At 31.9% G+C, this 16,465-nt stretch overlaps 1 protein-coding gene across 2 annotated transcripts in view; it reads left to right on the top strand.

Annotated features, from left to right (window-relative positions):
• Window positions 1-16,465, top strand: part of phf14 (PHD finger protein 14) — a 249,319-nt gene that overhangs the window by 100,312 nt on the left and 132,542 nt on the right. The window contains exons 13-14 of one of the 2 annotated variants that reach the window (XM_039736616.1): window positions 1,061-1,192; window positions 15,507-15,675. In XM_039736616.1, the coding sequence (XP_039592550.1) occupies window positions 1,061-1,192; window positions 15,507-15,675 (301 nt within the window). The remainder of the gene's footprint in view (window positions 1-1,060; window positions 1,193-15,506; window positions 15,676-16,465) is intronic. The other variant, XM_039736617.1, reaches the window with a different exon arrangement.

Below are 16,465 nucleotides of genomic sequence, written 5' to 3'. Positions count from 1 at the left end.
GACACATGAAGTATCAATGTGAGCGTTTCATGTAAATATTACATCTGGATATAAGATCATCTGCACTTTATTACTCTGATGTCTGCAATTTGTTTAAATTATAAAGGACATTTGGAGCAATGAGAGGTATGCAATCCTAGAAGTGTCATCAGGGGTTCAGATGGATGGTTGTAAAATTGTTTTGAATGTGGAAGACTACCAATCATATTAAATTATTTTAATAATTCTGTATGCCATGTGATATTAGTATTATTGTTAGGGTATGCAACTATTTTCTATAATCATTTGTAATGCTAAAATAAAAACTGGATAATGAACTATATGTACTGGTTTCTTGTCAGGAAACATAGAGAAATATATATCTGCATGCACATCTTTTTATTGTATTTAACACTTGAAAAAAGTTTTCTTTTGAAGTCACAAAATTGCAGCTTTTTTATTTATATAGCACTTAACCTTGGTAGGTAACATTCTAAAAATATTTACATGTACACTGCAACCTAGTGAAACCAAAGTCTGTCTGTGGTTATTTCATAAATACTAATTAAAATAAAATTCATTCTTAAAACTGAAACACTTCTTTTTCCTTTTTGTATTTTACAAGTATACAATATGTTAACAAGTGTACAACAATGTCTCATAATAGTTAGCAAGGTTTGGAACCCAGTAACCATGAAACTCACTTTAAAAAGAAACCTTTCAGGTAAAAGGAACTGTTCTACTGTTTCTGCCTTGTTAGTTTTAGTCTGTGCTATCTAAAATTTTGTTTGATTTGAAGTTTATTTCTAGATGGTTAGTATTTGAAAAGAGTGTGCTCCCATCCTCAAATACAGAAGACTGTAATTTCCATTCTTCACTGTTTTGCTAGTCTCTGTATAAAATTGTTTAAATATTATGGAAATGTTTAATTTTAATGAACTTTTCACAAAAGTCAAGATGATACTGTACAAGTATGTTTGTAGACATTTTTCATTCATTTGAACTTAAAAAAAAAAATGCTAATGCAAGCCTGGAAGCTTTGTAACAAATAGGCTCAGTTTAATAATATCTTCCCTGCCAGCTGTGGAATTTGCAAGAAGAACCAGGATCAGCATCTTCTACTGCTATGTGATACCTGCAAGCTGCATTATCATCTTGGCTGCCTTGATCCACCTCTTACAAGAATGCCAAAGAAGACAAAAAATAGTTACTGGTAAGCCTAAGGTTCACTTCACTAATCTGTGTGTATTAGTATTTATATATATATATATATATATATATATATATATATATATATATATATATATATATATATATATATATATATATATATATATATATATATATATATATATATATATATATATATATATATGTATATGTGTATATGTATATGTATATATATGTATATGTGTATATGTATATATATATCAAGTTTTTGCAGATGTGATATTAAGATTCCTGCTGATGTGTTCTTTTAATATTTGTGTACATCATCTTATGTTTAATATTTTGCTCACAGTAATCTAAATATATAGTCCTCTGTAGGAGCACAGAAAAGGCAAATGTAAGAGTTGTGCTTTAAATTAAAATTATGTTATGGTTTAAAGAAAAAATGACATGTTGCAGAATCTTTGGTAGGCTCTGCAGTCCAAGTTGGTCTATAGTTTATACAGTTTTTTTTAGCTGTGATGACTAAACTAATGATGTAATACAGCTACAGTATGTTATTCATTGCTTTTGAATATTCTTAGGTACAGTATTTGTTTTTTATTTTTTTGGTTAAACAGTTAAGTTCTATAATTGGTTTGAAATATCGCATTCCCATAAAATCATAAAAATATAACTTAACAAACGATGTGCTGTTGTATTTATTTTGACTTTGAGACTTTTGACTTTGAGTTTATTTATTGTAATTATACTTTCGTACAACGAAATTCTGATGACCACTTTCCATGTGCAGCACTGAAAAATAGGTAACAAATAAACACCACAATAAGACAATTATTCAGATAATGAAGAAAAGTAATGAGAAGAAAGCAGCATATATTCAATTGCCATATACAAAATAACATTATGTACAGCTTAACAAAATATATATCATACAATATTTAAAGTGTCAATATGCATTGCCTAAGAATAAGTTCCTTGTATATGTTATAAATGTTAAGGTAATATGTATATATATGTGTGTGTCTACAGTTTATTGTATATTTTATGTTTATATTATAGTTCCTGTGAACTGGAGGAGTATTGGGTTTGGAGAGGTGTGATGGAAATCATTGCTCTTGGGGAAAAAGCTATTTCTCATTCTGTTAGTGCGTGATTTGATTGCCCTAAACCTCTTTCCAAGACAAGTAGTGGGGCAAACAGATGGTGACCTGGATGTTTTGTATCTCTGATTATGCTGCTAGCCTTCGTCTGAAGTCAGATAGCATAGATGGTCTCCATGTTTAGGAGGTCTACCCTGATGTTTCACTATGCAGCCTTCATCACATGGTGTAGCTCAATAGGTGAGGGTACTTTGCATTGCATTAGGGTAGATGGTGATTAAAAGCTGCTAAGGCAGATAAGCCTGTCTCAGTTTCTGAGAAAGTATAGTTGTTGTTGAGGTATAATAAGAGTTGTTAAACCTAGTGAGAACCTTTGTTATATAGACTCCTAGGAACTTAAGAATCTTCACACTTTCCATTGCATTGCCATGGATATGAAGGGGGAGATTTGATCCTGTATATAAAAAAAATAATTTATAAGTTTGTTTTTTGGTAAGTATTAATAGCTACTTGCTACAGTATTGTACTATTGCATTATCTGTATGCTCTTCTTTACCAGTTCCTTCCCTCCTCTCAAAAGATTGATCTGCTTCTTATTACAGTTTGATCTTTTTTAAAGAGTTTAATTGATGAACTTTTATTTTCATGTTTGAAATAAATATAAAGTGAGTTTTTGCTGACTTCATAACATGCCTCTGCATGTTGTTTTACAACTGACATAAATTAAATTGCAGTGCTTTTTAGATATTTTAAAACCTTTTTAAAAGTTTCAAATGTTAGACAAATAAAAAATAATGCTTTCTCATTTTCTTTGACCCTGTATATTTAATTGCAAAATTGTATGCTTAAGATCACAAACGTTTATCAACAAATACTTTATCTTAAATATGAATCAAAGTATGCCACTTGTGTAAGAATTCAGACCTGTATGTTCTTTATAGTTTCTATTTTTCACATCTGAAAAAATTTACTCTAATGAACACTTCTGTGTAAAATCGCTAGTCTATTTATAAATCATCTATCACACTGTGAATCTGAAGGCAAGGTGTAAAAATGAAGATTTGATGAAACATTATAAGGCATTCTGAGATTATCAGAATAAGACCTTAGCCCCTCATTTAATGTGTAGCTTATCTTTGGTTCTGCCTGTCTTCATCTTTTACTTTTCTGTAATTATAGGTCTGCATTCGTGTGATCGAATAGTTCATTGAAATAAAAGAGGGTGCTGTGCCTCGAGAATTGTGCTTCCTTCGTCTTTCTGAAAGCCATTTTGTATAGTATATTTGATATTTTTGTCTTTGTTTATGTTTGCCTTGATTTTTTTTGTCTGCATATTTTTGACCTTGCTTTTGTACTATAGCCCTTAATATATTTTCAAGTTGAGAAGCCGATGCTGCTCTTTCTCCTGCGTTACTCATTCTTATTTGGTTCAAACTGTTCAATGTGACATTACGTCATTTTCCTCTTCATCCTCCAGACGTCCTCACCACTCAGTTAGGGGGTGTTGCCCTGAGCTGTGTTAGTGTTAGCTCAGTGCTGGAAGAATTGAAGCTGCATTACACTGCCTACATACACCCTACAAAGCCCTCCTGGTTCAGTCACCTCTATGTGGAGATTACAAATCATTCCAATGTTTATATTAATTTCTATGGCCTTTCTAGTTTTCTTCCACATGTCAAAGGCAGGCACGTTAATATGGCTGCAGCAGTACTTTTTCCCCAGTGATGGTCAGTATATTTTTGTGTGCAGACTTGCTTTGAAATGAAATGACACAATGTCTAGGATTGTTACTTTGTCCTGGCAAAATAGTATGGGAAAGTAATTTGGAAAAAGAAAGAAAAAGCTAGTCTGCAACAAGTTAAATCAGACTAGATAACTAAATTCACATATTGGCAAAGATTATTTAGGCCTTAGAAATATTGATGAAATTTAAGGAATTTCAGTTTTGCCTACAGGTCAGAGTTGGTAACTATGACATCACTCATAGACTGTAGTCTAGAAATTAGATGAAAAATAGTTTTAATTATATTTTAAAGACAAGCTCAAAAATGTGTTGCGTAAATCTATAAAGCATAGTATAATCTGAGAAAAATAGATCAGGTGCTGTAAGTTGTAAACGTTTGAAGCTAGTAACATTAAACCCACATTAAAAAAAAAAAAAAACTTTATTGAGAATTAACACATTTTAAATGAGAAAATGTTGCCTTATAAGGATGTAACTGAAAATAAGTAGCATGTTGATTAATAGGAAGAGTTTATATATTGTAAATATGACTAGATTTTGACGTACCAGACATGTTTAGGTCAAGTTTTCACAATGTTGCCGGCTATACTGAACACTCACTTTGAAATATTATTTATAAGAGTTTATTCATTTTAAGCTTATAATCTATCTTCACTGGGATTTTTATTGTAAATAATTGCAGTTATGTTATTATGTTCTTTGTAGCATTCATGTAGGGCTTTGCAGATCTCTTCACTTGATTTATGGCTAAATGGCAGTTGTCAATACCAAAAGCAGGGCTCTGGCTATCTGGGATCACAAAACACAAAATGAACATTCCTTTTCAATGAAAATTAACCAAACAAATTACTCTATTATTTAACACTAAATCTAGGATGCACTTCTTTTTTGCAAATAGTTTTGGGAAAGTGGAAAGTCTCCTCTTCACAGTAGAAACTGATACTTGCTTTCTTCGACTTGCTGTGCTTAAAGCTTTTCTTGATGGTATTGTTTTGTGAGGAGCCTATCACATAAGCTGGTGACCTTCAGAAACTTGTCTTCTGATTGGGTTATGGCTTTTATTCTACCAGATCTCTTCCTATCACTGTTTCTTCCAGTTTCCAGTTGCCTTTGGATTGTTTAGGACACCATACTCACTGTCACCTTGAATTGTTTTGCAGTTTCTGTAAATGATAGGCCTCCACTTCTGGAGGTGGAGTCTATGGTAATAATGCTTTGTTTCATTTCATTTCTTAATTGCTGATTTCTTACCATTATAACTGGCATATTTTCCAAGTAGTACTTCAGGGGGTGTAGTAACAGTCTGCTTCAACTCTGCTTTAAGACAGATAGAGTTTTTAATTAATCAACAGAAGTTGGGATACCTGTGCAAATTATTTGCTTGCAGACTGAATTTACTTTAATTGCTACAGAATATGTGTAGGTTGTAACCTGTTAGTTGTTCCGTGAAGAAGGCCTATTTGTAATATTCCGATATTTCCTTTTTTTCAGTTTTTGCTAACCTAAACTTTAAATTTAAACTTTTGCCAGTTTGCTGCTTACCATATCACAATTTTAGATCATTCATTGCTTATTAGCTGATGAAATATGAAGAAAAACTGGAAAAGCTGAGGTGTTCTAAAACTTTTGACCAGTCATGTACCATTCCAATACCTTGGGTATTAACATGGAGTTGCTTCATCTTTGCACCATTAACAGCCACCATTCTTCATGCAAGGCTTTCACCAAGATTTTGGAGTGTGTCTGGGAATTTCTGCCAACTCAGCCAAGATGAGCATTTTTGAGGTGAGGTAGTGATGTATGACAAGATGACCCAGCTTGCAATTGGTATTCCGATTCATCCCAAAGGTTTTAACTTGAGTTATGGTACACAGAACACATGTCTATTTGTTTATAGACCTGGATTTGTGAATAGGCACACATTCATGCTGGAACAGAAAAGGGCCTTCACCACAAAGTTGGAAGCACACCATTGTCTAAAGTGGCTTAGTATGCTGTACTTGTGGCATTAACAGTGCTTCACTGGAACCAAGGGGCCCAGCCCAAATCCTGAAAAACAGCTCCAGCCCATTAACATTCCTGCACGAAATTTTCAGTAGGCACTATGAAGTCTGGAATGTAGTTCTTCTGGCATCGGCCAAACACAGATTAATCCATCAGACTGCCATCAGATAGTGAGTGATGCAAGAGAGGTCAGGATATTTTATGCACAGTGTGTTTCAGAACTTTGAGTTTGCGTAATCTGTTAATTCATGGCTGAGCTGTTGGTGCTCCTAGTTGCTTCCACTTCACAATAATAGCAGTCACAGATGACATGAGCAGATCTAGCAGGGCAGAAAATTCACATGCTGATTTGTTGCAAAGGTGACTTTATAGGACAGTTCCATGTTTAATGTCACTGAGCTCTTCAGTATTACTTATTGTTCTGATATTGTTTGCCAATGAAGACTGCATGGTGGGTGTTTGCTTTTATGCATCTGTTGTTAATGGGTGTGGCAGAAATAGCTGACCTCAATAATTTGGATGAGTGTCCACATACTTTTGGCCATATAGTGTACAGTATGTGATGCCACAGCTTTCTCTCAGTAGGCCATGCCTGATAATTCCTCCTGAGGGAGACACTAAAGGCCATCTTCTGTACATGTCAAAACCACTTCTAACTTGTTCCTCTCAATCTAAAGCAGATGCTGTTCTATGCTGAGATTTTCCTGTATTGTTCACTTCCTTAGCCATTATGCTAAACCTGCATAGGGACCTTAGATCATCTGCTTGTACCCATGATCTCATTATTTAAATAACTACCCTGAGCTTGTTACAATAGGTGAGAGTAAAGATGCAGATTGATTTATAAATTGAAAACTTTGTACTAGGACTTATTTATGTATTTCATATATTTTTACATATTCAAAGAAGAAGATGAGTGTATCTGCACTGCATAATGAAGTAGCACGTAAAATGCATCAGGTTTTTTTCTTTTTGCATTTTCTTTGTTTATCTTGTAGATTCACCGCAAATGTATTTTGTGTAGTTTTTGTGTGTCAGATGCTGTAATTGATCTCCTTGGAAATAATAAAATGTCTGTTTATCTGTCTGTCTGTCTATCTGTCTATTTTTTCCTTTATATAAAATATTACTGTGCTATTTATTTTGTTTTACTATTACTCTGGGCAAGCAAAACAATTCTTTTTATAATGTATTTTACTTTATAAAGACCTACTGACATTGGTGAGGTGAGTGTTGCCTATTGTTGTTTTATCATGATGAGTAATAAATCTCTATGTTTATATTAAAGTTATGATTGTTATCTTCAGTGTGCCTGCAAAGGAAAAAAGAGCTGAAAGATAATGAAAAGATGTTACTTTTAAAGAAATGCTTGTTCTCTTAAATGGAACACCTACCAGGTCTGCAGTTTTTTTCAGACTGCTGAAAACCTTCTGTGTTAAAATCAGACATTATGAAAAGGTTTTTTTTCTGCTTCTAAAATCATCTTCAACCTTTGGCACATTAGAAGACTTTGATCTTTCAATAAAGAAGCAAGTCTTTTATTTAGAGCTATGTCGCTTAAGCACAGTTCACTATGGTGAGATCACCATTTATGTATTTAGTGGAAGGGCCAGTATTTTTCTTTTATACTTAGTTAAGTTTTATAATAGAACTCTTCCTATTTACAGAATAATTATTTCATAGCTTTGTTCTTTAATAACTTAAAATAATAGTAAATTCATCTTTTCATAAAAACCTTACATATATCTTAACATATTTAGCACAGTTGACTATTTAGTCTTATGCTTTGAATTATTTCTTGATGTTTTCATTTTCTTTCAAACTTTCATTTTATAACTGCTCCGAATGTTTTGACATATTATATTTTTGATTTTAAGCCAGAAAGACTAGTGTTTGAATGGTCATTCTATATAAGATGTATTGTGCACAATGTAACATTTTTAGACTCCTCTTTCCTTCGTGATTCCTAACAATAATTATGGTAATGTAGGAAAACCTTAACATGAGTCATTTAATGCAGATTTGTTTCATGAAGCAATTGTGCAGTATGTACAACCTTGTAGTCTTTGTTGCCTAAGAAAGCCATAAGCCACAACAAGGTGATTCTGAGTATTATATGCCATTCAGTCACCTTAACTGGGGGTTGACATTGCTGGCTTTAAGAATCCAAGAATCATCACTATTAATAAACCATTACTATCAATTATTAATAGTAAATGTTAATAACTATGTATCTGAGAAAAAGTTCCCTTTGTTGGGTCCTCAGGCTGTCATTTTTGATTGAGATGAATAAGAACTACAGTTTATATATATATATATATATATATATATATATATATATATATATATATATATATATATATATATATATATATATATAGTTTGTAAAGATAGATAACATTAGGATTTTTTCGTCTACAGTGCCTTGTTCATTTAAATAGAAAAGATATATTCCAACCACTTTGTAACTGCCAGCCAGTGCCTACTTGTTATTTTATTTTGTCATGCTTCTCAAGTGGATATATATGTTACGTAAAGGCTCCTGAAAGTTTGACAAAAAAACTGTAAACTTTTTATGTATGCTTTATCAAAAAATTATTTTACTTTAACATTTCATTTGTTTAATTTGCATGTTGTAGTGAATTAAAGAGCATTGAGTAATCTTTTGATTTGAATTAAGCTACCCTGACTTGACATTTTAAATGGAGCATTGTTTGCTTAAGCAATGTCAAGACATAAATTAACCTGTCATAGTAGATGCCCTATAAGTATTTGTTTATTTAGATTGTAATCTTCAAAACTCAACAAACAGATCATCTAAGACAATTCATGTTATCTTACAATTTGCATTAGCATCATCAAAATTGGAGTTGCAGTGATACATAGCTTGCTTTTAATGTCTCTGGCAGAATTAAGGTGCATTTTTTTGCACTCCAATTGTGGGCCAGTTTTTTTTTTGAAGAAGGTCTTGGTGCTGAAAGAAGAGCAACTTAAAATCTAAATTTTCTCTATATACATGACCTTGCTATTATTCGTTATAGGAAACTTTCCTTTGCTTGGCACAAGGAGTAGAACAGTAAGCTTTTTCCAGCAGTCCAGCTACCACAGTGGTTTGAAGTGTTGATTCCTAATACCTATTCTTGTGCATCCTTTATAGAGTGAGAGATGGAGTCCGGGTTAAATGTTGGAGGATCAGATTATGACGCTGATTTTAGCTTTAACTAATAATTGAACAGGCTTGTTTTTTCTAGACCATTCAGTAATTTCTAGTTTAACTTTAGTCCCACTAGCCAACACAATTGTTGGCCAAAATTGCTTCAACACTAACTCAGCCAATTAATCAGTGTGATACAGTCAGATAAGTTCCTTAGACCATAAAAATGAAACCTCTAATTAGATCACCATATCGAACCCAGAATGAATAATCAGCATTCAGTAAATTAAGTTCCCATAATTGGCATTGCCATGGTTTAAAATTAAAAAATTTCTAACTATGAAAAACAATTGAAACATTTTATTGGTGCAAAGGTTTCAGACTTGCCAACAGTGTTGTTGCTATCTAGGTGTTTTTTGTCAACACTAAGAACTTTTTATTTTCTGCCATTAAAGTTATTATAGATGAATTTTATATTTATGTGCTTAGAAGCTATATGAAACTGTCACAACTATGTAGCCTGTAGTAGGCTAATTTTCTTCCAGTGTTGACAACAGGCTTGGACCACACCTAAAAGAGCATGCTTACCCTGGCTTAATAATTTAGATTTTTGTAGGAAAAGGCTTAGACATTTTCAGAAAAAAGATATGAAGGGTTTTTTTTCCAAAATATGCTAACAGAACTAAGAACTATGCTAACTTTTTAGAATACCATCTAGAGGTTAACTCTATGGTCATTAATTACAGACTGTTTATTTTTGTTTTGTTCTGACTTTTCTCCATAGTATTTAGGAGCTCCTCAAAAACTATTCGGTTACAAACATAAAATGCATCCAAAATGTAGGAGTCATAATTCAACTTCAAAATTAGATCTTCATTGAGTTTTGCCTCTTTAAACAATTTGTTATATAGTAAAACCTTACATAAAAATTAGTCTTCATTTAAAAGCATTCTACAATGTTGCTTGTGAAATATCTGTTTGTTAGAAAACAGAGCAGTTCTTGTTAATTACATTATTTTGAGAAAAGAGTTTGTTTCCTTAATGAAACCTGGTTTAAACGTGCAGATAACATTTCTTTGGTTAAGGGCTTCTATTTTTAATCTATCTTCATAAAACATGTATTAGAGGTCATGGAGACAGACAAGCATTGAGTGATTTTTAGTGATGTGATTTTAATACAACAAAATTCTAGGGCAGAACTTACTAACCTGTGTGTCTTGACACCTTGAGATGTCCTTAAGGAAATTCTGTAATTTGTTTAAGATATTGAATTTCCAATTCATATTTCAGTATGGAGCAAAAAATCTCCAGTAGGGCTGTCAAATTATGATTCTAAAACTCTTAATATAAAGAATAAGTATGTCTTCAAATATATTTTAATGTAGCTTAAATATACGAGGTACTGCACATATATGTGTACGATATGTGCGTTGTTTTATTTTTCTGTAATTTACATTTTGGTTTATGGTGTCTCCGCAAAACATCATATACTTATGTAGTGTTGTTTAAAATAAGTAGGTGAAAACGGAACTCTTGCTAAGGTGACACTTGAAAACATGGACCTTCACAAAAAACAAAGTTACCTGGGCACATAATGTGACATGATCAAAAAGAAAATGGAATGGGGCATGTGTTCATACACTCGCACACAAAAAAGATGATCCATTTGTCATTGCACAACATGTTAAACACAATGCAAAGCAAAAAAAAACATGCATAACCTGACTTGCTGAGTACTGAGGACAGGATCCAGTCTTCAGTGAATAACAAACTAAACTAAACAGAGTGGGTCTTTTTGCCCTTTAAATTTACAGCAAAATATAATACAAGTGAGCTTGTTTTGTATTTTTGTTACACCTCTGTTTTAGGAATTATGTGTCAAGCTACAAGCTATCTGTGATGTGCATTAGCTGACAAAGCTCCTCTAACTAATCATTGCTAACTTTAAAAAGGTTCTTTAAAATTGTAACTTTAAAGCTGTTTTGTTGTGGCTAAAATTGTTTTTTTAGTCAAATTCTTGGAGACGTGTATAGCCCCAATACCTCATAGCCAGGTGATGCTGCCCCCATTGTTAACCTTGGTTGTGGTAGCTCCAGATTATATTATGCTTTCAGCAACATAGATTTTTTATTTTGATTGGTGAAAAGGCATATTAGGTATAATTAAGAAAAATACTGAATAAAAACTTTTCGCCTCATTTCCAGAAATTCAAAGCTGGCATGGAAGCTGAGTCGTTCAGTTAGACAATGATCTAAAACACAGGTACACTGTTGTGGTGTATAATCAAGAATGTGAATGTCATTGATTGACTCAGTGAGCATCCTGATTTGAATCTCGTCAATAATCTGTGGAAGTATTTTAAAATTGATGCCTATTATTCCCCATAAAACTTTACTAAGCTAAAGCTGTTTTTAAGGAGTAATAGGTAAATACTGTTTCATCAAAATTAACAAAATTTACAGACTTGTACAGAAAGATTTGTTTCTGTTATGGCCTCTAGTAGCAGTGAAACTGCAAAGTATTTACACAGGGAAATGCATCTGTATAGACTGAGAATTTTTTAAAATTATTATTTCTGTTTTACTATTTCTTTTAATTTTTCATGGCTTCCTAATCATAAAAATGTGTATGTATGTAATAAAATTTCCCCGTCTAATGAATCAAAATCCTGGGCAGTCAGACACTCTTAAATGTTTTGGGAGCTAAATTATTTTTTAAGACATTGTATGATGCTATGTTTCATGTATGTTAAATTCCATGTATTTGGTTAATGATTTATTTTACAATAGTGTTACATTTAATTATTTGTTTATGGTAAAGTCATAATTAGGTGGCCAATGTGACCATATACTGGATTAAGCTGAGTTAGAAATGAATCAACTGAATGATAGTCACACAGATTGGTGACATTGAAATTCTGTGAATGAAAGGCAGTTTGACTCCAGACTCTTAGATCTTCTAAACCGTAACATAATCTTAACAAGAAAAAAATATAATAAGGGTTTGTTTATAATAATGTTAATCTGAGTATACTGTCAAGTCATTCATACCAGACACATAACCAACCTGTGTTTTGTACAAATTTCACATTAAAAGAAGAATGTTGTATACTAAAATGAGCCTTTGTAATAATTTTATTAATAAAAATAATGTTAGTAATAAAAAATCACCATATTCAGTATGTTCATTTATGGTGTTCTTTACGGTATATATTTTTTATTTCCTTTTAGTTTGAGTTAAAAACATCCCTTTGAAATAGAGGGGAAGTCTGTTGCCTATTGCTATTGATTTGTTTTGTTGTATATCCTTGAGTATAAATAATTGGGTTACAAATACTAGTAAGTCTATAGCTGCTAGTAAGGTATCCATCTGCAGTAAAGTGTTAACTTTTGGTCATTACTTTCAGGTGTCAAATGATTGAAAAAATAATGTTTCCAAGTTAAGCCATAAAATGCTTTTTGGTGTTAAAATATTCTCAAATATACCTTCATGCATTTGTTCTGTTTCCCTTTTTTTTAGCAAAGTATATAAAAAAAAATATTTTATACTGACACACCTGTCTGCAAAGGCTAATGGTAATGTCCATAACCTCACAAAAATTTGTAGAAATAATTAAAAAATGGTGCGTCACTCTGCTACTTCATACAGTATATTATTTTCTGCATCCTTTATCTAGTATCCTACACATCAATTAATTGTTCATTAAGATATCAATTATATCCATTGTAGGACTGTGAGAAAAATATCGAAGAACTTTTGAACCTTCTTTGGTTTCAGCATTAATAAGATTCTTAACTTTAAACCCAAATATTTACTTCCAGCTTTTAGTTCACGGTTGTGTTTTTCTAATAAATATCTACACATATTAATCCCAGCTAAGGAAATTTTTCTTCTTTTTTTGTCACAGTCCCACTTTCTCTTTGCATGGTTTTCTCAACCTGCATTTTTTTTTCTGCCTTCATATCTCTGTCTAATCATATTGAACAGAAAAATACTATTCAATCTGCTAAAATACATGAATATATGACTACTAAATTGGCCTGTTATATGTAACGATGAAGCTGTAACTCTTCTGTCAGATCTTTATTATAATATGTTCAATATTTTTAGCCATTTTCGCAGATCAGGTAAATTATATGTGTGTATTGCTTTGAAATTATTAAATTATATTTTTAGGTAATAAAGGTTATCAAAGGCTTTGTGCTTTTTCTGAATTTTCAATTAACATAATAAAATTTTTGCAGAAAAACAGCACAAAAAGTCTTCCATGTTTATATTTGCAAAGTTTAAAGAAACAATGAGCAGCGAGTTAGCACTTGTTAAAGTTGTCATGTCCAAATTTATTTTAATTAATTCCACACATAGTAATATTTACAAATGTAACATATTTTTGTTGCTTTCTTTATATCATGTAATCAGTAAGAATATGCTTTACTTTTTTACATTGGCCAAGAACAGAAAATCGGTTGCCAAGCAACTAAGACTATGGGCAAATGAGTGTCCACTAATTAAAATACTACCAAATCTACAAGAAGGGATATTATTATTTTTAGTTCTTGAATTCACGTGTTGCTATCATTTTTTTCAGTAGTAGAATTTTGCTGCCACCTTCAGTTTTATACCGAAAGCTTTGAAAAAAGTTTAAGGATCTTTAACAAACTTGCGTTATTACATAGTTTCCAATTGCTGTATTTTTTGCCAGATTTTAAGCAAAGCATTTTAAAGAAAGTGGTTGTTAAATAAATTAATGCAGGTGGCGTGTTACAGGGCACTGAAACATGTTTAATAAAAGGTTAGTAAGGTTAGTTCTAATCCACCAACATGTAAGAAATACATTATCTATAATTATAGGACCATCAAATAAAGGCAGGTTTTGGTGGTTTGATTGTTTTCTGGTGATTTTGTACAGTTTATATAAGGTGCATTGCAATGCATAACCCTGTGAACAAGTGAGGCAGTATTTGACCAACAGAAAAGCAGCTGTTAATTTGAAATCAGTTTTGATGTATGATTGTAAAGACAACAGATTTTCCTTTTTTACAATGGACTGTCAAGTGTTAAAAACACCCTTAAAATGTGTAATTTAACATTAAAATAGTGTAAACACTGTCTTTTTCCGTTCAAGTGAAAAGGTGTAGATAATGATCAGAAGAGCAAATAAACTGGTTCTATTTGTACAATGTAGGACTGGTGGTGTGTTGTAATGGATGAGGCTTTGGACTTTGAACCCTGAGACTGTGAATTCAGATCCCACTAAACACTGTGAGTAGGGTTGTCAAGATGCCAAAATTTTAAACTTGATACAATACTGAAATTCAATACCATTTTTGGTACCCAATACAGTATATAATGTAACTCAATAAAAATATATTTAAATAAAATGCAGTTCTGTATGCATTAAAATCTTTACATTGATGAAAACAAATACTTGTTCTTATGATTTTAATATTTAACTACAGTAATAGTCAATAGCCTTGGTTTTAACCTTAATACACTTTATGGCCCATCCTAAAAAATCCAGTTCAGATTTATGCGCATTCAAAATCATACAAAGGCAGATTTGAATTTTGACTGTAAAGAAACTGCAACAAAACAGGACTTTTAGTAAAGTAGAAAAATCAGCACTTTTTATAATACAGTTCAAAGACAACATCATCTACACCATTGGGCAGGAGCCACCTTGAATATAATACCAGTCTTCGCACACACATGCACTCACACCCACAGGATCAATTCAGAGTTGCCATTTAACCTAACAGACATTTTTTTCAAATGTGGGATGTAAAAATTAGATTATAATTAAGAGCACAAATTTCACCAAGTTTTTGTTTCCAGTTTTGTTGCAACATTTTTTTTGTACTTCTGCTGTCGTGAATCTGTGACTCTTCATCATTATTTTCTGTAATAAGTTTGCATTTCTTTAATTTTCTCAAGATTCAGTGGTTTTTCTCCTATATCCCAAAGACACTCATTGTACATTATTTCATTGGTATGTTACTTAATTAATATAAATTACCCAATTTTAGTGGGCATGATTGGGTTGTTAATGGGCCCACAAATGGACTACTGTCTCATGTACGAATGCTTAATTGCTGTTGTGAGGGTTAGGCATTGGTTCCCCTCAACATAAAAACAGTCAAAGTAAGTTCATAAAATGGAAGTGACATGCTTATATTTTTATTAAAGCAAAAAAAAAAAAGAAAGAAATTCGTTACAGTTTATTGATTTAGCTTTTAACCATATTGAAGGTAATTTAAATGTTTTTAGTAATTACGTCTTTACCTTTATTGTTAGGATCATGTTAAAGCTGAATCTATTAATTTTCTGTCAATTCATTTATCATTCTTTGTAGGCAATGTTCAGAGTGTGATCAGGCAGGTAGTAGTGACATGGAAGCAGACATTGCTATGGAAACCTTGCCAGATGGGACCAAACGATCAAGGCGGCAGATTAAAGAGCCAATAAAATTTGTTCCACAGGAAGTGACTCAAGACCCAAAGAAGATTATAATAAGAAATACAGTAAGTAGTGAATTCAGCATTGTACCCTATGATACATTTGTTAGATAACATTTAATTAGTATATAGTATACAATTGGGGAAATCCTGGATTTTTTTTATGGTGGGGAATAATTATAAAGTGATTAAAGTGAGCTAAAATGAATACTGTATTCGTATCACTAGTCTTGGCAGTTTTTATTGTAAGAATCTCATTTAGGTAGGTCAAAGTGAAAAACTAATGTTGAATTCAGTTTTGTAGTTTAAATCCAATTGAATAGTGTTAGGTTTAGAGCAAAGAATGTAGAAAAAACTACTTGTTAAAAATTTTTACATGGGTAGACAACACATGTTGATTATTTCAATCAGAATGTGTTGTGTGGTTAATTGCAGATTACATATAACTGTAATGTGAAAGTTAGTTATTCTCTAATTGAATTGCTCTGTTTGTAATGTATTTACCAAGATTACCAGTAATGCATAATTTTAAAAGTTGTGTAACTGTTATTTAAAATTTTGCATGCTGTTGGATAATGGTATCAAGCAGAGATAATTTGCTCTTTAAAGATATATGTCTAATGTTTTTGCTTTTGCTTATGTTGTATATTCATGTTGTGTTACAACTAAGATCTCTATCGGCAGCAAAAATGTACTTGTGTGGATGCTGTGTTATTCATTTATTTGTTTCTTTGTGATTAATTTTGTGTCCTTTTCCCTCTTTGAACAGGCATTTATATATTTCAGTAAAGTGGGTTTTTTTTATTTTTTTATTTTTATGCATAGAGTGTTATGTTTTAAACAGAGAAAGAAGACA

This window comes from Polypterus senegalus, chromosome 15, assembly GCF_016835505.1.
Source record: "Polypterus senegalus isolate Bchr_013 chromosome 15, ASM1683550v1, whole genome shotgun sequence".
NCBI classification, from domain to species: Eukaryota; Metazoa; Chordata; class Cladistia; order Polypteriformes; family Polypteridae; genus Polypterus; species Polypterus senegalus.
The sequence above is the reverse complement of the archived record's forward strand: the minus strand, read 5'-3'. Positions and strand labels throughout refer to the sequence as shown.